General features: G+C 48.3%; 2 protein-coding genes across 5 annotated transcripts in view; one reads left to right on the forward strand and one right to left on the reverse strand.

The window, feature by feature from the left end:
* Positions 1-2,906: 2,906 nt before the first annotated feature.
* foxb2 (forkhead box B2) lies at positions 2,907-4,142 on the reverse strand. Its single transcript, XM_062454655.1, has one exon. It carries the CDS (start codon positions 3,843-3,845, stop codon positions 2,907-2,909), a length of 939 nt encoding a protein of 312 aa, XP_062310639.1. The 5' UTR covers positions 3,846-4,142.
* A 5,307-nt stretch (positions 4,143-9,449) lies between these two features.
* Positions 9,450-19,818, forward strand: part of LOC134015127 (uncharacterized) — a 28,678-nt gene continuing 18,309 nt past the window's right edge. For all 4 annotated transcript variants that reach the window (XM_062454472.1, XM_062454474.1, XM_062454475.1 and 1 more), the window contains exons 1-6: positions 9,450-9,856; positions 12,828-12,932; positions 13,033-13,229; positions 13,487-13,650; positions 14,526-14,678; positions 14,949-15,058. In XM_062454472.1, the coding sequence (XP_062310456.1) occupies positions 9,821-9,856; positions 12,828-12,932; positions 13,033-13,229; positions 13,487-13,650; positions 14,526-14,678; positions 14,949-15,058 (765 nt within the window). In that variant the 5' untranslated portion in view covers positions 9,450-9,820. The remainder of the gene's footprint in view (positions 9,857-12,827; positions 12,933-13,032; positions 13,230-13,486; positions 13,651-14,525; positions 14,679-14,948; positions 15,059-19,818) is intronic.

The following is a 19,818-nucleotide window of genomic DNA, read 5'->3' on the forward strand; positions in this document are numbered from 1 at the left end:
CTCTTCTCCTCCACTTCCTTGGAGGTGTTTCCTACCCGAAGCCTCATCCCTTCTCTCTCCTGAAGGGTTTCTAAGATGAAGAATGAATTTATCTTTGCAATTATAGGTTTGACCAATTACTACAGTTTTCTTAGTTACTGCAGTCATGATATACTCAATTCAGTGATTTGTTTTAGAGATCATTTTTTTGGTCTGGCCACTGTGTGTGCGTGTGTGCGTGTGTGCGTGTGTGCGTGAGTGAAAGAGAGACAGAGAGAGAGAGAAAAAGAGAGAAAAACGGATAGAGACAGTGTGATGCTGCACAGTGTGTGTGTGTGTGTGTGTGCAAACGATTGAACGAGACCATTAATGAATTAAGCTACTCATTACAATGTCCTGCTCTTGTTGGTCATTAAAAAAAACGCATATATGATCTGCCACCCCGCCCTGGTGCAGTATGGGTAATTACGGTTAATGTGTCATCTCCGATTCCGGAGCAGGAGCATGTGCTTCCGAGGGTCACGCCCACACGCCCTCTGACCTCTTAATTTATTCGTCCTAACACTCTTATTACTCACATTAAAGACATTTCCATGGACGGAGAGTTATTTCATATTCATGCGGCACGGTTTGGTTAAAGCTAACTGTTTTGATGAGAAATAATGATGTGTTTGCCTTGCGTCAACCAAGTAGTGTCCTCTCACTTTCAGCCATGTTGAGACTGGGTTGACCGCAAGGCCTGCACGTGGCTTTGTGAAGATGTGTGTGTTATATGTTCTTTTTTAATAACCCAATGCTTCCTCCTTGCTGTTATATTCATCCTAGCAGTGTGAGCACTCTATGGCTATTTGTAAAATCCCTAGCTCTAGTCTTTCTAATGAGATGTGAAGGTTAATTTATCTTTACCTACTAACCTATAACATGCACACCAACACACACGCCAAACACACACACACACACGTGGGTTAATTAAGATGTCCTCATGTGCTATTAGGATTCCAGAGGCAGGTTTGGCAGATTTGGAGTCAGAGGATCAGGGAGGCTAATTGATCCATTATTACAGCTCTTATTGTCTGTTAATTAGAGATGTTTAATTATACAGTTACACAGGAAGGGTCGTTCCACAGGAGCCAGAACAGAGAATTAAAACCACCACTCCTAATATAGATTAAAGACTTCCTGGAGAGTGTGTGTGTGTGTGTGTGTGTGTGGAGGGGGGGGGGGGTGGATGTGTGTGTGCAGGCGCTATGTTTGTGTGTGTGTATTTGTGTGGCGGGGTTGGGGATGCGTGTAGATGTGTGTGTGTGTGTGTGTGTGTGTGCACGTCACTTTGTGTGTGTGTGTGTGTTTCATTGTATTATAGTGAAAGAGAAGAGGGGAAATTATTTGCGGGAAATGTGACGCTGGTCTGGAGGGAAAAAAGGAAACCGCAAACAATGAGGATGTGATGATAGGGAGAGTCAAATAAATAAAAGAGACCGTGTGAGTAATAAAAAAAACGAGAGATGATTGGAGGAGATACACAGAGAACAGATAGAAAGAGGAGAGCCCGCACGCGCTGATAATGACCCAAGCAGGTTTCAAGTCAAGCTCGCGCGTCTCTCCGCCACTTGTGCATCTCAATTATTTGTTCAGACGCTGGTGTAACAATGGCCGGGGCTATGGAAGCCTTTGGGATGCTAAGCAGGTAGGAAGGCCGAGCATAAGTCACTGTGAGCGGGGAGTACGGACTCCCCCTCCCCTCCCCCGTTCACCTGACTTCAAAGACGGGGATTAAAGAGAGAGAGAGACAAAAGAAAACTTATCGTCTTCCAGTGCCCTCTTTTGAAGTTATGGAGATCAATATCCCCTCGCCTATCCATCTTTGTTACACACACACACACACACACACACACACACCCTCTGGGTAACGTTCATCCCCAGAACAGCTGAGCGGGATCGTGCCTCATTGAACTACCAAACCCGAAGGTTCGTCATTAGACCAAGAGGACTGCTATCACATCCTTATGCAGCCTGTCAGTTGTTCATTTTCAAGATTAAATGGATGATCATTTTTTTTCTTCAACAGATAGCATATCATTTGATTTTCTGGCAGAGCAACAGGTGTGTCTGTCTCGCTGTCACGCTCTAACTCTCGTTCACACACACGCGCACTCCCATGTACACACTCCTCCATGGGTAGGCTACATTAAATTCTAATTTATTACGACAAATGATTGTTGATTAATAGCAAACGAATGACATATCTCCCTTTTTGTGTGTAGTGTGACAAGAAAAAATACACAGATGCATTTCAGCCTTTAAATGAAATTAACGTGCAGCATGCCTTCACATGACCGGGCTATACTGCAGCATTCAGATGATTCAAACGATTTACCGTAAATGAAAAACCCAGACACATGAAGTAACATTATTTATAGGTTCTTTATAAATCTGTTAAGGTCAATTATTTTACAGCATAGCATTTTTCACATATAGCCCACACTACGATGCTGTGGGCTACTTTTAAATCTACAATTGGATGATAATAGTGCATTAAATTGACATGAACTTCTGTATAAATATCAAACAAAATCTCCACAAAGTTGAGCAAATGTATTATTTACAAATTACCTATTTGCAAAATCTTTTGACATTTACTTATTTTTACGTGATTGGTGATCCTTAATCAAAACTGTCTTTGGGTAGGCTATGTCTGATTATCTCGCCACGCAGCGTGGTAATGCTTTCTGATTTTCTCTCAAATTGTGCAAATAAATTGGGGGATATTATCTACAGAAATGCGTTTAAAACAAAAGTGCTGGCCAGTTCCATTTTACAGTTAAAACAAAGTCTAGAAAATGATTATACATACACTATACATGATTATCGTTTCAGCGGCTTCATTTTGTTATGCTCATTGAAAATGTCACTATCTTCCTACGCGTCTAAGATAGTAGGAGAGACTGGTGGATGGCGTTGCCTTTGCCCTCCAGATGGTCCGAGCCGCCTTTCTCCAGCATCGACGGCGGAGAACAGAGCTGCGCCGGGCCGGACGAGAGGCCTGACAGACCGGGCATTGGAGCCATAGACGGTGTGGGTTTGATGGGAACGGGCATGGCGGGCATGGTCTGTCCGGTGGCGTGATGATACAGACCCTTCATGGACACGCCAAAGGGCGCGTACTCGGTGGAAACGGGCACGGCGCTCATGGAATCCGACAGCATACCGACGTGTGGCCACATGGAGTTGACCACGCTGCTGAGCTGCGCGGGCACCGGGTAGCCCAAGTGGTGCATGACCGAGGTGATGGGCAGTCCGCCAGTCATCACCCCCTTGCAGTCCCGGCCTATGATGTTCTCAATGGCGAAGGGATGCTTAAACCCACCTGGCTGGCCGCAGTTGATGCTGCCGTAACTCTGGAAGTGGGGGAGCCTCCCCACAGCAGCCCCAGGGCCAACCGGGTGCTCGTGATGCCCGGTGCCCAGCTTGCCCTGGTGGTGAAAGTAGTGCATCATTGGGGAGCTCTTGCAGGTCATGTGCTCAGAGCGCAGAAGCTTGAAGCGCTTGCGCCTCCTGAGAAAACTTCCATTCTCGAACATGTCCCCGCAGTCCGGATGAAGGGCCCAGAAGCTGCCTTTACCCGGTTGGTCCGGTCGACGTGGGATCTTGATGAAGCAGTCGTTAAACGACAAGTTGTGGCGCAGGGAGTTCTGCCATCTTTGCGTGTTCTCCCGGTAGTACGGGAAGCGGTCCATGATGAACTTGTAAATGTCACTTAGGGGGAGCATCTTCTCTACGGAGTTCTGGATAGCCATCGCCGTCAGAGAAATGTAGGAGTACGGAGGTTTCTGGTCGCTGTACGAGTTCTTTCCCGGACGAGGCATGATTTGATTATTTCTTTATAACTTTATTTCTGCTTGCCCTGACCTTGACGCTCTGTCAGACGCAGTTTTCGAAACTCCTCCAAAGTTCTATGACTTCCGTAGACTTAAATCTTGTTTCAATTTATGGAGCTGCATTCAGAAATGCAAACACGCAATACACAATAATTTTTCCTAATAAGTCACTTGCCCAAAAAACGTAGAGCATGAATCTCAATCTGGAAAACTTATATTGGAGTTTTTTTCTGTCATATTACTCCAAAGCGCATACGACTTCAATCTTGGCATAAAAAGGAACACTATCCGTTTATTTAAATTCCTTTGCCGGTGCAACCAAGAGGTGTTAGAGGACAGTCTCTGACTGTGTAGCGCGAGGAGTTGACGATGCTTCCTCGCGTCAGGGCGAGCGCTCTCCGTGTGTGCCTCCGTGGCCCTCATGCACCGTTTTTGTATTGTTGGCAGGCGCGAAGAGACCCCTGCAGGTCCCTGCAGGTCTCGCTTTATTATCACATGGCACCCAGGCACTTAGGGACACATCAGGGGAGGGGGGATAAGGGAGAGGAGGGGGGGGGGGGCGAGTATAACAACAGGGAGTATAAGGAGGGCGGGCGGTTTTGAGCTCATCCTCGCGCCTTCAGCCCGTGGCAATCAAAGAACCACCACGCGCGTGCCCCAAGAGGGGGATTGGCCGGGTCCTCGGTGAGGAATCATCCTGTTCATAATGATGATGATAACAGTGATAATATCTGTAATTATCATTATAAAGTGAGATAACGGAAATGCTTAAATGTGGAGTATGGGGAAATGCTGACGTTTTATGGAGTAAAACATGTATGTATTTTTATACGTTTATTCAGAAAATGATGTCCATACATTATTTTTTGCAAATTGTGAAAAATAAACGACATATATGGCTTATTATTGCAGCACACACAAATCACCGTCTGTGTTGTTTTTAGTGCCGTGATGCCACTTTCATTTACATTGAAAAATCTAATGAATACAATAGGGTAATTATGATCTCTGATTATTATAAACTTTAGGGTGTATTAGGCTAAATAATGATTTGGTACTTTTTGATTATTATTTCTTTTTCTGTCCCGCCAGATATATCTTTACGGCATTTGTGTCTGGCTGTCTTTTTATCATGGGGCAATTAAGTGCATCCTCTGCATTACTCAAGGTGTTACTTTCATGGTTTGAAACAAAATGCTTAATGGTTTCATTCAGTTTGACCGCAGTTTCAGAATGTCTCTCCCCCCCCTCTCTCTCTCTCTCTCTCTCTCTTCTTCTCTCTCCCCCCTTCCCCTCTCTTCCTCTGTTTCCTCTCTCTGTGTCTCTCTCTCTGTCTCACACACACACACACACACACACACTTTCAGCCTTTCACCAGCCACACACACACCATGTTGTTGGAGATTAATTGCAGAGAGCGGCCTCGTGGCAGCCAACCTGCTGTCTGTCTGTCTAAACAGTCTCTTGTGAATCTTACAAGGATGTAAACAAACTTCCTCCCTCCTCTGAGTTCAGGTTAACGGAATAACAAAAGCTGCTCAGGCTCTTTCACGGCCAGGTGTCACGGCTCGGCCCTTGACGGCACCCGTCTACTCGCGTGCCCCGGCGGGCCCCGAATACATTACAATAATTAAGCCTTCCGTGATTTACCTTTCCTTGGAGAGACGTCCAACAATGTAATTAAAAGCGAGCTTGTTATATTAGGTATGAATATTCAAAACGGTGTCAATTAGCCAACAGATCTATCCCATTGTCTTGCGCCCGCCAAGTCCTTCAAGACACCTAAAGGGTCACCGGTGCTGAAGGAGAGCATATTTTATAACGGCCGTTGGCAAAGTATTTTAATGGCTCGGTTAAGCACCTCTTTGTGTGTACTTTTGCATACGAGAGCGCTTTTAAAAACACATTTTAGTATAGGCTAAATAAAGACTGCATTGTTTTTTTTTTGTCATACGTGCGATCTGAAAAATGAGTTGGAACTCTGAGGCCCGCAGAGGCTAACGTGGGTGAGCACATCCGCTTTACACGCGCGGGAAAGATCAATATTAAATCTGTTTTCTCAAAGGGGGCCGTTAAGTAGACACCGTGCTCATATGCATAACAAAATTAATTAGGTACTCTTCTCAGCATCCAACTCCTGGACAAATAACTAGTTGTAAAGCGCACCTTCTGGGCATAGTGAACATATGCCGGAATTATCCTTAATTGACTAATTACATAAATTACTCATTAATTTTACAGCACATCAATTATAAAAGATATATCAATTAATTTTGCATAAATTACAGCTTCTGCACACCGCCGAAACAAGGTAGGGGGTGAAGAAGCCGCGAGGGGTATTGAGGGGATGCGGTGTGTGCGCGTGTGTTGGGGGGCGGAGGACGGGGTCGTCTGTTTGTTTCGATAGTCTAATAATTATTTGTTCAGCTCAGGGCAAGATATTCTCTCACCGTTTCCCATTTGAAAAGAGATAATGGCAATTATAATAGGAGTGTTAAAGACCCCTCGTGAAGTCATCACGGGCGCATCGCGGCGGAGCGAGCCATTTAAATCAATTAGTAGGCCTATTGTTTCCAATGAAAATGAGCCGTTTTGGGAGAGACGACGCGAGACTTTACCGTTAGTAATAGGAAATGATTTACTGGCGACGCTTAATGCGCCGTGATATCTCTATTTCCCCATAAAACAGCGGGTGGACGGGGGTGGAGTGGAGGGAAGGAGGACTTATAGGGTCTTCGCACTGTCTTTTAAAGTTACTAAAAACTTGGATTAAGTTTTATCGACCCTAAAACCTACAGTCAGAACTGCTGGGTGATAGTGTGGCTTGTTGAAACTACAGGGTTGCTTCTTGCAATTTTGGTTCCTATGGCGCCTAAAACATTGATCAGTGATGGGTCTGTATAAGTCCCCACCCAGACTTAACCCCCAGACCCACTTTTCCAGTTTGATGCGCTTGTCCATGGGTTGACGTTTGTGCACCTGTCAGCTCATCTGAGGTGAAATGTTGTCGCTGACTGTACTGAACTTTGCTGGCAGTAATAAAGTAATTACACAGGCAACACAGCTACCAGCAAGCTCTCTCTCACATTCTCTCTGGCTCGTTCTCTAACTCTCTCTCTCACTCTTGCTCGCTCATTTTCTCTCTATTTCACACTCGCTCTTTCTCTCTCTCACTCTCTCTCTCGCTCTCTCTTGCTCTCTCACTCTCTCTCTCAGAACGAGAGATGACCAACCAGGTCAGAAAGAGGTCAGAAAGGTCATGCCGGGGTAGAGGTCAGGAAGGTCATGCTGGGGTACAGGTCAGGAAGGTCATGCTGGGGTACAGGTCAGGAAGGTCATGCTGGGGTACAGGTCAGGAAGGTCATGCTGGGGTACAGGTCAGGAAGGTCATGCTGGGGTACAGGTCAGGAAGGTCATGCTGGGGTACAGGTCAGGAAGGTCATGCTGGGGTACAGGTCAGGAAGGTCATGCTGGGGTACAGGTCAGGAAGGTCATGCTGGGGTACAGGTCAGGAAGGTCATGCTGGGGTACAGGTCAGGAAGGTCATGCTGGGGTACAGGTCAGAAAGGTTATGCTGGGGTACAGGTCAGGAAGGTCATGCTGGGGTACAGGTCAGGAAGGTCATGCTGGGGTAGAGGTCAGAAAGGTCATGCTGGGGTACAGGTCAGGAAGGTCATGCTGGGGTACAGGTCAGGAAGGTCATGCTGGGGTACAGGTCAGGAAGGTCATGCTGGGGTACAGGTCAGGAAGGTCATGCTGGGGTACAGGTCAGGAAGGTCATGCTGGGGTACAGGTCAGGAAGGTCATGCTGGGGTACAGGTCAGGAAGGTCATGCTGGGGTACAGGTCAGGAAGGTCATGCTGGGGTACAGGTCAGGAAGGTCATGCTGGGGTACAGGTCAGAAAGGTCATGCTGGGGTACAGGTCAGGAAGGTCATGCTGGGGTACAGGTCAGGAAGGTCATGCTGGGGTACAGGTCAGGAAGGTCATGCTGGGGTACAGGTCAGGAAGGTCATGCTGGGGTACAGGTCAGGAAGGTCATGCTGGGGTACAGGTCAGGAAGGTCATGCTGGGGTACAGGTCAGGAAGGTCATGCTGGGGTACAGGTCAGGAAGGTCATGCTGGGGTACAGGTCAGGAAGGTCATGCTGGGGTACAGGTCAGGAAGGTCATGCTGGGGTACAGGTCAGGAAGGTCATGCTGGGGTACAGGTCAGAAAGGTCATGCTGGGGTACAGGTCAGGAAGGTCATGCTGGGGTACAGGTCAGGAAGGTCATGCCGGGGTAGAGGTCAGGAAGGTCATGCTGGGGTACAGGTCAGGAAGGTCATGCTGGGGTACAGGTCAGAAAGGTCATGCTGGGGTACAGGTCAGGATGGTCATGCTGGGGTACAGGTCAGGAAGGTCATGCCGGGGTAGAGGTCAGGAAGGTCATGCTGGGGTACAGGTCAGGAAGGTCTGGAGGTCTGGGGCCTTGCAGGGCTTGGCAGGGACACCCAGGCTGGGGAAGTGGGGAATGGTGTCCAGGAGCTGGAGGAAGCCACGAGTAAGAGTTAGTTGAATAGTGGAGGTGAAGGTGGGTGGGAATGCTGGCTGTCGTAGGGCTGGGTGTGCTTGATGGACTGCCTATCTCTGGCTCTCCATCTCTCTATCTCTCCATCTCTCTATCTCTCCATCTCTCTCTCTCTCCCTCCCTCCTCTCTCTCTTCTATCTCTCTCTCCCTCCCTCCTCTCTCTACTCTATCTCTCTTTCCTTCTCTCTCCATCTCACTCCCACCCTCCCTCCTCTCTCTCTCTCCTCTATCTCTCTCTCCTTCTCTCTCTCCATCTCACTTGTCCCCTTTCTATTTCTCCTTCTCTCTCTTCCTTCCTGTCTTTCTGTGTGTGTCAGCATGATACTGATTCATGCTCAGGTCTTGTCCTGGATCATGTTCGTGTTGGGTTTCGGACGTGTTTGCAGCACAAACCAGGAAAGAAGGGACAGTCCAGTCTGATGTGTGTCTGGCAGCTTTGGTTTCACTTGTTTGTGAGATCGCGATTAGATATAATTAAAATTAAGCATAATTTTATCGTGGTCATCCACAGAAGGCAAGGGCAATGTCACCTGAGAAAGTTCTGTTTCAAAACCAAAAGGATTAATTTTATGACCCCAGATAAATTCACTGTCCATTTAAAAATATTAAAAATGTTTCAGAACTGGCATATTTCCCAGATGTGTGTGTGTGTTTGTGTGAGGTGTAAATTTGATTTCAAACTGAGATCCTATATAGCTTTAAAACTATTTTAAACCGCATTTCTAACGGTTAGTATTTGTATTTTTGTTGTTGTTCAATTTCCCGGATTGGACTGAATGGCATGTTCTTTTGGACAATATTGCCTATTCAATCCGTTTCGAAGCAGAGTCGTGAGAAACCAGGCCACACACGCGCAAACCCGTGCGTGCACGATTCCACATACACACACACACACTCACACACACACACACGCACACGCACACACACACACACACACACACACACACACACACACACACACACACACACACACACACACACACACACACACACGCAGTGAGGCCTTATCATCAGTTCTTTCGACACGTTTACTGCGCTGCATTCTGCTTCTCTGGAGCCGGACACGACAGGGCGCAGTCCCTCTTGGCAGACTGCTCTTCCGTTACGAGGTGCCTCGTTTCAACCGGAGACGTTTTTCTCATTGGCGGGAGGGACTCCAGCAAAGGGTACGCGGTTGGATTCATTGAGCGCGCTCCCGCTGGATATTTTCCCGTCACACCCACTCCATCTCGGGGCAGCCCAGGGAGCCTGGACCACTAGCTGAGCCAGTGCTGCAGTGAGCGCAGCGGGGGGACGCGGTAGCGCATCGGCGCGGCGAACACACCAGAACCAGCGTCGTCAACTTGCACACGGAGACGGTTACAGCGTCACTGCGCACATACAGAGTGCCGATATGGATGAATATTTGCGGAGGGCTAAGCGTACGCTGGTGAGTTATCCTACACAGCCGCTGGACAAATATGGTTTTGTTGGTAAATGAGATGATGACGTAGGCTACGGAAGGGTGCTACAGGCAGCGATCCTGTTGCTGCAGAGCGCGCGTGCAGCCTCCCTCTCACTTGTCTCTCCAAGCACCTGTAGAACTACAGAGACTAGCCTAAGTCGATTATTTTGCCAAACAAGCGAACTCCATATTTACTCATTATCCCTAAATTACAGCACATCAGGGACAGTGCGAGGAAGGAAGTCACGACAAGAAGGTTCTGTAAGTGTATGACGGGTTTCACAGTTCATTGATAGGGAACCTGTTTTTGCTGGACATATTTGCATGCAGGCCCGAACGAACCGAAACGGCCTACTGGTCTCAGGCAAATCACCGGAAATGTAGCAATGAAACAGAGGAATGATGCAGAATTTAATTGCGGGTGTAATGTGTGCTGTGTTTAAATTGCAGTCTGTACACATCACAGTGTTACAGTCAGCCATAGAGCTTGGTCAGGCTTGTAACTTTATTAAGTTAATGTGTAAATGGGTGTGGCCTTACTCCAGGGAAGCATTCTGATTGGCCTGATATTCCTCAACATACTTAACATGACCAACACAGAGATGGCCCTGGACTAGCAGAGAGAGAGATAGAGAATGAGACAGAGAGAGAGAATGAGACAGAGAGAGAGAAAGAGAGAGAAACAGACAGAGAGAGAGAATGAGACAGAGAGAGAGAATGAGTGTCTGTCCAACACTGCAGTATATTCTTCTCATCCTTCTCCATGGTGCATGGCATTCACCCAGAACACCCATACCACTAATAGGCTTGGCTTTAAGTGCTTACTGGATCCCATCTCTCTTCTCTCCTCTCCTCCCTCTCCTCCATTCCTCCATCTGTCTGAACGTGTCTTTCTGTCTCTCTCTCTTTCTCTCTCTGGCATGGCGCTAAGGTAATGTGCTGAGTGGATGGTGGTATTTGGTCCTCTGGTCCTCCTTCACTGTCTCCCACACACACACACACACACACACAGGGCTGTGTGTGTGTGTGTGTGTGTGTGTGTACCCCATCCACCCTGCCAGTCTGGGCAGGGTGGATGGGGTAGGTGGGTGAGATCGTCCTTCAGGCTGGGTCAGAGCAGGTGACCACACTCACTCCGACACAGAGGATATCGACTTGATGACTTCACACGATGGGAGTTGCATTTAAAGACAGCCTGCTGACTATGAAGGGATGTACCACACACACAGTAACAAGCAAGGTCCTCGAAGAGAGTGTGCGAGAGTGTATGTGTGTGTCTGTGTACATCTCGATAAAGTGGCAGTGTGAATCAGGGCTCAGTAAATGGGGGTGAGGTGGAGATCAGCTGTAGATCAGCTGTAGTCAATGAGTGGAGACTAAAGCGCTGGCAGCTTGATATCATCCTAGTTGAATCACAAGACCCCACCCCCAACATCTCTATCTCTCTGTCTGTCTCTCTCTTTCTCTCAATCTCTCACTCTCTTTCTCTGCCTCTCTATCATCCTCTATTTATCTCTCTTTCTCTCTGTCTCTCAGTCTCTTGATATGATCACCATCTCTGAGGAAGAGGGGGGAGGGGGGAGACGAGAGTGGAGTGGTGAAAGAGGGAGAGGGAGCACGGATCTGCCGTGGCAGATCAGTCAGTTGGACTGCATCTCACAGTTTAAAAATCAGACCAAAACGTATCTGTATAGAATGGCTTTCACTGATTCTATTTCTTGATCTGTATGCTTCACTGTGTTGTAAGTTTGTGTTTTTATACTGTTTTATTCATGTGTTTATGATTATTAATTTGATTATTATAGAGTCACAACCAGAGAGAGAAACAGTGAAACAAAAAGTGATGCTACTGAAGAGTGTAAGAAGAGAGGAGGGTTGCAAATGGAAGAAAGGATATGAAAGAGGACAAGGCAAGAGGAAAGGATGGGAGAGGAGAAGAGAGGAGAAGAGAGGAGAAGAGAGGAGAAGATAGGAGGGGAGAGAAGAGGATGGGAGGATGGGAGAGGAGAAGAGAGGATGGGAGAGGAGAAGAGAAGACTGGAGAGGATGGAAGAGGATGGGAGAGGAGAGGATGGGAGAGGAGAGGAGAGGAGAAGAGAGGAGAGGATTGGAAAGGAGAACAGAGGATGGGAGAGGAGAGGATGTAAATGTTGAATTGAGATGAGTTTACTGTAGCTGCATTACAATGCAGTGTGTGTTCTCTCTTTGGTCTGTGAGTCTACTGCAGTGGAAGGAGACAGAGAGTGGCCTTTTCTCACTAATGCATCTCTTCCTTCTGTGGTCAGCTGGTATCGACCTGCCCTCCCTCCCTCCCTTCCTCCCTCACCCCTTCATCTATTTCTCACCCACCCACCGTCATAACCTCTCTGATCCCTATATCCTGCTTTCCTCTCATCCCTCCCCCTTCCCTCTCATCCCTCCCCCCTCTGCTCTCCCTTCACCCGTAATATGAGTCTTGCCTGGCAAAAACAAGATATGAGCATGTTCAACTGATACCATCCCTCCCTCCCCTTCCTTCCTCTCCTCCCCCCCTCCTCTCTTATTACAAAGCTCACCATGCAGATTATCAGGCACATCTATGTGGCAAGTGTGTGGAGTGTTTCTGTGTGCTGGGTGAGGGAGGGAACACTGAGGGCTACTCTGTATGCGCTGCACACACACACACAAACACACACACACACACACACATACAGCCAGTGCAGTTCATACAGACCTGTACACATTGGTACTGACCAGATCAAAGCCTGCTTATTCATATTTCTCATTATTTATGCATGATACCCCTGCAGTACTGCACTGTCACACTGTCACGCTGCTGCAGTAATATCACCTGTCTGACAGATCACACTGCTATCTGAGAGCACCACAACACACTCATGACTAAAGATCCCTGTGTCGGGGTGTGTGTGTGCATGTGTGTGTGTGTGTGTGTATTTGTGTGTGTGTGTGTTTCCAGGCGGAGGGGTCTGGGGTTCCTCTAGTCCATGCAGTTCTTGGAGGACCAGTTCCTGATGTGGACGTTGTGGCATCAACACTGAGCTATGCCTACTACCTCAATCAGGTGTGTGGACGAGAACCTCTTTACGTTTGTGCGTCTGTGTGTGTGTGCATGCGTGCGTGTGTGTGTGTGATATTTATTGTTTACCGTGTGTGTGTTTCAGAGGGTGTCGTCAGAGTGTGTGTGTGTGCCGGTGCTGTGTGGGCGGCGAGGTGAGTTACCGGAGGGCACGGCGTGGTTCCTGCGCAGGGTGAGGGTATGTGAGGCCTCTCTGTTGTGGAGAGATGACATCAACCTGCTGCAGCTCAACCACTCTGGGAAGCTGTCCCTCACCCTGCTGACCGACGGCCTGCTGGACAGGTACCCAACACACACACACACACAGAAACACACAGACACGCAGACACACAGAGACACAGACATGCAGACACACACACAAACACACTCACAGACACACAGACACACACGCAAACAAACACACACAAAGCCACACATGCAACCGAGCGCACTCACACATACGAATGGACACGGACACATGCACACACACACACATTCAGTCATACCCTGACCCATTAGCGATGCAGGATGATCATTAGCCCCTCCCCCCTGTGTCTCAGCTCAGACTTCCAGGCGCTGGAGTCCAACATCCTGCGAGTGGTCCATCGCCACGGGCAACGGGATGCTGAGGAGGGGGCATCGTCCACGGCGACGCTGGTCGCCAGGGAGATTCTTCAAGAAGCAGCGGAGCGTGTGGCAGGGCCGCTAGGGGAGGTGCTGGGAGGTGAGGCCCGTTGGCGCCCCCCGGGGGAGTAATGGGGCGATGCAGGACACACACAAATCCTTCGACATGACTCGCTTAGCACACACCAGGGGGGGTTGTTGACCAAGAATAGGGGAGAGGGAGAGAGAGGGAGGAGAGAGAGAGAGAACAATTTAATGAGAAAGAGAGGGAGAGAGAGAGGGAAATAAATGGAGAAAAAGAGAGAGAAATGTAGAGAGAGGGAGTGATGAAGCTGGAGAGAGGCATAAGAGGAGGGATGAAGTGGTCTAGATGAAGGACATGCCTAAAGAATAACGAGACATGTCCTGACTTCAAGAGAACGAGAATCATGTTGTGTTTGTCTGTTACCTTCAGGCACTGTACTTTGACTGGGCGTGTTAGTGTGTGTGTTTTATGTGTTTGTATGTGTGTGTGTGTGTGTGTGTGTGTGTGTGTGTATATGTCTATATTTGTGTGTGTGTGCCTATTTGTATAGTGTGAGTATGTGTGTGTGTCTTTATGTATTTGTGTGTGTACAGTACATGTGTCTATAAATGTGTGTGTGTCTATGTACGTATGTGTGTGTATGTATTTGTGTATGTGTGGGTTCAGGTGATCTTATTCTCTTGTGTCAGTGTAGAACTGCACATGTGACAGATCTTAGCTCTCCAGCCCTCACTTCACCATTGAGCAAAATGTATCTGACTGTGTGTGTGTGTGTGTGTGTGTGTGTATGTGTGTGTGGAGGATAGAAGTATGGAAGAACAGAAGGATAGAAGGATGGAAGGATAGAAGGATGGAAGGATAGAAGGATGAAAGAGAGGAGGATAGAAGGGAGGATGGAAGGGAAGTATAGAAGAGGGTTGTCTCAACCCTCCTGTGCTCCTGGTGTCCAGAGGCCTTGAGGCTGGAGTCGGAGCGGCTGGGAGGTAAAGCAGGCCAGAGGTGGGCGGAGCTAGAGGACCTGCTGCGGAGCCTTGAAGAGAGGAGTGGCCACGCCCCCTGTCATGTCAGGACAGGTCAAAGACAGGAAGAGGCGGAGCTTCAAGGTGTGTTCTTTTTCCACTTTCACAGTTACGAGCTTGTAACTTTTTGTTTTGTTTAGTTTTTGCTTATATGATAGATGCCCAGTAACATATTTGTGTACTATTTTGTGTGTGTGTTTATATAGTTGTCACATGGTGTTGTATTGTACTGTATATGTGTGTGTGTGTGTGTTTGTACTTGTGTGTGTTGGTGTGGTGTGTTTGGCACATGCGTCTGTGTGCGTGCACCTGTGTGTGTGTGTGTGTGTGTGTGTGTGTGTGTGTCGTGAATAGGTGAGGACATGGACCAGCTGCTTTTGAGGGATCTAAAGGAGTTCTCTGATGGAGAGATGACTGTGTCCTTCAGCACTGTGTCCTTCAGCACTGTGTCTGCAGACCTGGAGGTAAGGACCTCTCCTCCTCCTCTCCTCCCCTCTCCTCCTCCTCCTCTCCTCCTCCTCTCCTCCCCTCCCCTCCCCTTCCCTCTCCTCTCCTCTCCTCCTCCTCTCCTCCCCTCTCCTCCTCCTCCCCTCTCCTCCTCTCCTCCCCTCTCCTCCTCCCCTCTCCTCCCCTCTCCTCTCCTCCCCTCTCCTCCCTCCTCCTCCTCCTCTCCTCTCCTCCCCTCTCCTCCTCCTCCTCTCCTCCCCTCTCCTCCCCTCTCCTCCCCTCTCCTCCCCTCTCCTCTCCTCCCCTCTCCGCCCCTCTCCTCCTCCTCTCCTCCCCTCTCCTCCTCCTCCTCCCCTCTCCTCCTCCTCCTCCCCTCTCCTCCCCTCTCCTCCTCCTCTCCTCTCCTCTCACTGTGGCCAAATGTGTGGCGGTCAGTTGTGGTACAACATGCAGTGTATAAATGTCCAGAAGTCCCATCTAAAAGAGGAACTTTTCAAACCAACCGGAAACCTCCGTCGAAAACTCCGGCGACTTCGATGAATCTGAAACTAACTTGGGAGAAGAAAAAGGTGTACTTACTCTGTCTGTGGAGAGGCACACGTGAACTATCATGCTAATTCATGCAGGTCCTCTGGAGTGTGGAGCGAGCGGTGCTGGAGTCGTTAGTGGAGCCACAGGTCTGGTGTGTCTGCAGAGAGAGCAGGTCTAGCTGCTCTCCTCTGTGAAGGCCTTATGGTAATCCTCACTGGGACACAGCCTGCTCTCTGCTTCCTGTTCCCAGCATCCCAACAGCTCACCTGGCCCGGGCCCAGACCCACACACACACACACTCTCGCTACGCACGCACACACACATGTATATGCACGCATGTGCACGAGCTTGCACATGCACGCATATGTACACTCACACACGCGCGCGCAGGCTCGTACACACACACACTCGCTCACGGAGGCTGAAGTCACTCTTCACTTCTGCTCTCTTCCAGTCTCTCTCCCTGTCGCAACTTCTAATGCGACTCCCGAAAATTCATTTATTATTTCTTTTATATCTCTTCCAAAGATCATTTTTCTCCCAGGCTGCCCGGTGTGCAGTGTTAGGGTATGTGCAGAATAAATGATATCTGTAGCTGTGGGGGAGAACTCTGCCTCCCTCAGAAACTACCTTACGTCCAAGGAACATTAAACATCACATCCTCGTTTAGCGAATAAATAACCATTCATTTGAATGGCTTTGTGTGTGCCGGACTTCTGTGCATATTTTACCAGCGCAAGCGGAGGCCCCATTAGGGACTTAATATAGAATAAATGGCCGGGGGCGTGTGTCAGGCGGACCCAGACCCTGCAGCCTCATGGTGGGACACTAATGATCTTCGAGGGGCTACTGCCGAAACCGTTATATGCATGTCATTTGCGACATGTATATATTTATATATTATTTTTTAATTGTGTTTGAGAAGTACAAAACGATAAGCGTATCATTTAGGTCTGGGGGTTTCTTGGGTATTTTTTTTGTTTGTTGTTGCCGCAAATGCTTTTTCAAAAACTAAATAAATTTGATTCAATTAGTCCGTAATGGTGTGTGTGTGTGTGTGTGTGTGTGTGTGTGCGTGTGTGTGTGTGTTTTAGGCAGATACAGAGGGAGGGATGTGAGATTTGTACAAGTGCCTTAAAAAGCGATTTGGAAGCCGCTGATTGTCTTGTTAGCATAAGAGGGAGTCCCTAATAGTGTGGTCTTGGTAGAAGGACGTCCTGGGTACTCACATCAAACAGCTACAGTTTGGAGTGACAGAGATCACAGACCTCCTCTGTGGACAGGGGGAGGAGTCATGAGTCACAGAGAGTTTCAATGTTTTCTGGTTTTGTAAACAAAGTCATAGGGTGAATAAAGCCATTGAGTGATGACGGCATGTAGGTTTGGCCGTGTGACCATGTGTGCGTATGTTGGCATGTGTGTGTGGGTTGGTGTGCGTGTGTTGGCGTGTGTGTGTGTGTGTGTTGGCCTGTGTCTGTGTTCTGTCCCTGCAAGCTAATCAGCTCTAAGTGCCTCAATAAATCCAATTACTAAAGTGGGACAATTGTATTTATTGTTTTTCAATGTACAGTCTATACTTCTTCTCCTTTTCTCCTTTCCTCCTCCTCTGCTCTCTCCTTTCCTGAAGCCTTAGCCCCATGCAGTATGTCTCCATCCACAATCCACATTAGACACATCCTACAGTTTAGTTATGTACACCAGCATTTAATAGTAACGACTTAGAATTTAAGATGTTTACGTTTATATCTGTGCCGCAGTTTATATCTGTGACACAGTGAGGTCTTAATGTATGAGTGTGTGTCTGTGTGTGCGCACCAGACATATTGAGGTTTTGGTGTGTGTGTGTGTGTGTTCCACGGCCCAGTAATTAGTGTTGGCAGATGAGGCGTTGGTGGGATGAAGAGTTTGCACGCTGAGGAGTTGATGAACTGTAGGAGAAAGGGGGGCCTCGGGCAGCTCGCACACACAGCTTAGCATATTCATGAGTGTGTGTGTGTGTGTGTGTGTATTTTACTATGTGTTGACATATGATGTTTAAATGTTGTTGTTTTGGGGTAAGTTTCCGAAAGATTCTGTATTTATCTCATTTAGCGAAAAAGATCAACTCAGTTGTTGTTGTTCGTGTCAAGGTTAACGTGTGAGGCGTCGGGGTTAACGTGTGAGGCGTCGGGGTTAACGTGTGAGGCGTCGGGGTTAACGTGTGAGGCGTCGGGGTTAACGTGTGAGGCGCCAGGGTTAACGTGTGAGGTGTTCCCGTCTCCTCCGGTTTCTTCCGGTCGCCTCCGGTTTTCCATGGCGCTTACCGTCGTGCTTGTCGAGCCAACTTTGTTACTGATAACATTGTTTGTTGTCGTCGTCGTTTGTTGTTTTTCCTCCAGCCCTCCTGTTTGTTTATGCCAGACCAGTTTTTTCCAGCTCCGCCTGCAAATAATGATGCTGTGCTAATTGTGGGCCCGCAGACACAGAGCTGCTGGAGCCTGGCTGATGAGGCCTCTCCCAGGGACAGCAGGTGCAGGCCAGCCCTCCCAGGGACACAGATTGAAGGCCTCCTCTCTTTCTTTTTCTCTCTCTCTTTCTTTCTTTCTTTCTTTCTTTCCCGTCACTCTTCGCTCTTTCGCTTTTCTGTCTTCCCTCTTCTCTCTCTCTCTCTCTCTCTCTCTCTCTCTCTCTCTCTCTCTCTCTCTCTCTCACAACCTCTTCTTTCTCGATCTCAGTTTCTCTCTTTGTTATCATTCCTCTCATTCCACATTAGCAGAGAACCGCTTCTCGGAAGGACAATGATGATGATATTGATGAGGAGGAGGAGGATGATGATATCGATGATGAGGAGGATGATGATGATATTGATGAGGAGGAGGATGATGATGATATTGATGAGGAGGAGGATGAAGAGGCTGCCTTCCGGGTGTTTCCAGGATCCAGACACAGTGCCAAGCTTGTTCAGATATTGACTCATCCTGATGTGAGCCGAGACACCCCACCCCATACCCCCCACCCCCCTGAGCAGCTTGGGGCTACGAGGCCAACAACAGCAGATAAACATGTCAACACAAACTACATCAACCACACAGTCTAAACATTCCAGATCCCAGCGCCTGTTTCGGCTGAACTGGGCATACAGGGGGATAGAACACAGCAAGTTGACATTTAGGCATATGTTGTGACAAACTTTTACCTCTTTCCCATCCAGTCTGTCTCCCAAACTTCCACAGTTTTGTGTGTGTGTGTGTGTGTGGAGGGTGTGTGTGTGTGTGTGGATGGTGTGTGTGTGTGTGTGTGGATGGTGTGTGTGTGTGGATGGTGTCAGCTCGCTCCTTGCCACTCCATTTGCTGTAGCTGTACTGCTGTGATCACAGACAGATATATAAATCAAACCTAGCTTGATGGATTCATCCCTGGCGAAAGAATAGATCAACCGTTCAGAGCGCATTAGCTCTCTTTGCATACCCTGTCCTGCTGACAGGAAGGGTATGCAAAGAGCCTAAATGGATGAACGGTTGATTAATTCTTTGCCAGGGATGTTGTTGACAGCAGGAAATGTGTTTTTGCGTTGACTGTGTTTGCATGGGAGTGTGTGTGTGTGTGTGTGTGTGTGTGTGTGTGTGTGTGAGTGTGTGTGTGTGTGTGTGTGTGAGTGATGGGCACCAGCTTGTACCTAAGGCTATTCTACATAATGATGCAGGCAGGTTTGGCAATGCAGAAGAGCCATGAAGGACTGGATACCTGTGGAGCACAGACAACCAGAGAGAGAGAGAGAGAGAGAGAGAGAGAGAGAGAGAGAGAGAGAGAGAGAGAGAGAGAGAGAGAGAGAGAGAGAGAGAGAGAGAGAGAGAGAGAGAGAGAGAGAGAGAGGAGAGAGAGAGAGAGAGAGAGAGAGATGAGAGAGAGAGAGAGAGAGAGAGAGAGAGAGAGAGAGAGAGAGAGAGAGAGAGAGAGAGAGAGAGAGAGAGAGAGAGAGAGAGAGAGAGAGAGAGAGAGAGAGAGAGAGAGGAGAGAGAGAGAGAGAGAGAGAGAGAGAGAGAGAGAGAGAGAGGAGAGAGAGAGAGAGAGAGAGAGAGAGAGAGAGAGAGAGAGAGAGAGAGAGAGAGAGAGAGAGAAGCGGAGGGGGGAGAGAGGAAGGAGACGAGGAAAACTCAAAAGATGAGGGGAGAAAAGATAGAATGAGAGAAGAGAGGTGAAGAAAAGCAGGCAGGAGGAAAGAGAGGATTCAGTTATTCCTAACAGTTACAAACACTTAATGTCTGTT

Source organism: Osmerus eperlanus, chromosome 28, assembly GCF_963692335.1.
Source record: "Osmerus eperlanus chromosome 28, fOsmEpe2.1, whole genome shotgun sequence".
Classification (NCBI taxonomy): domain Eukaryota; kingdom Metazoa; phylum Chordata; class Actinopteri; order Osmeriformes; family Osmeridae; genus Osmerus; species Osmerus eperlanus.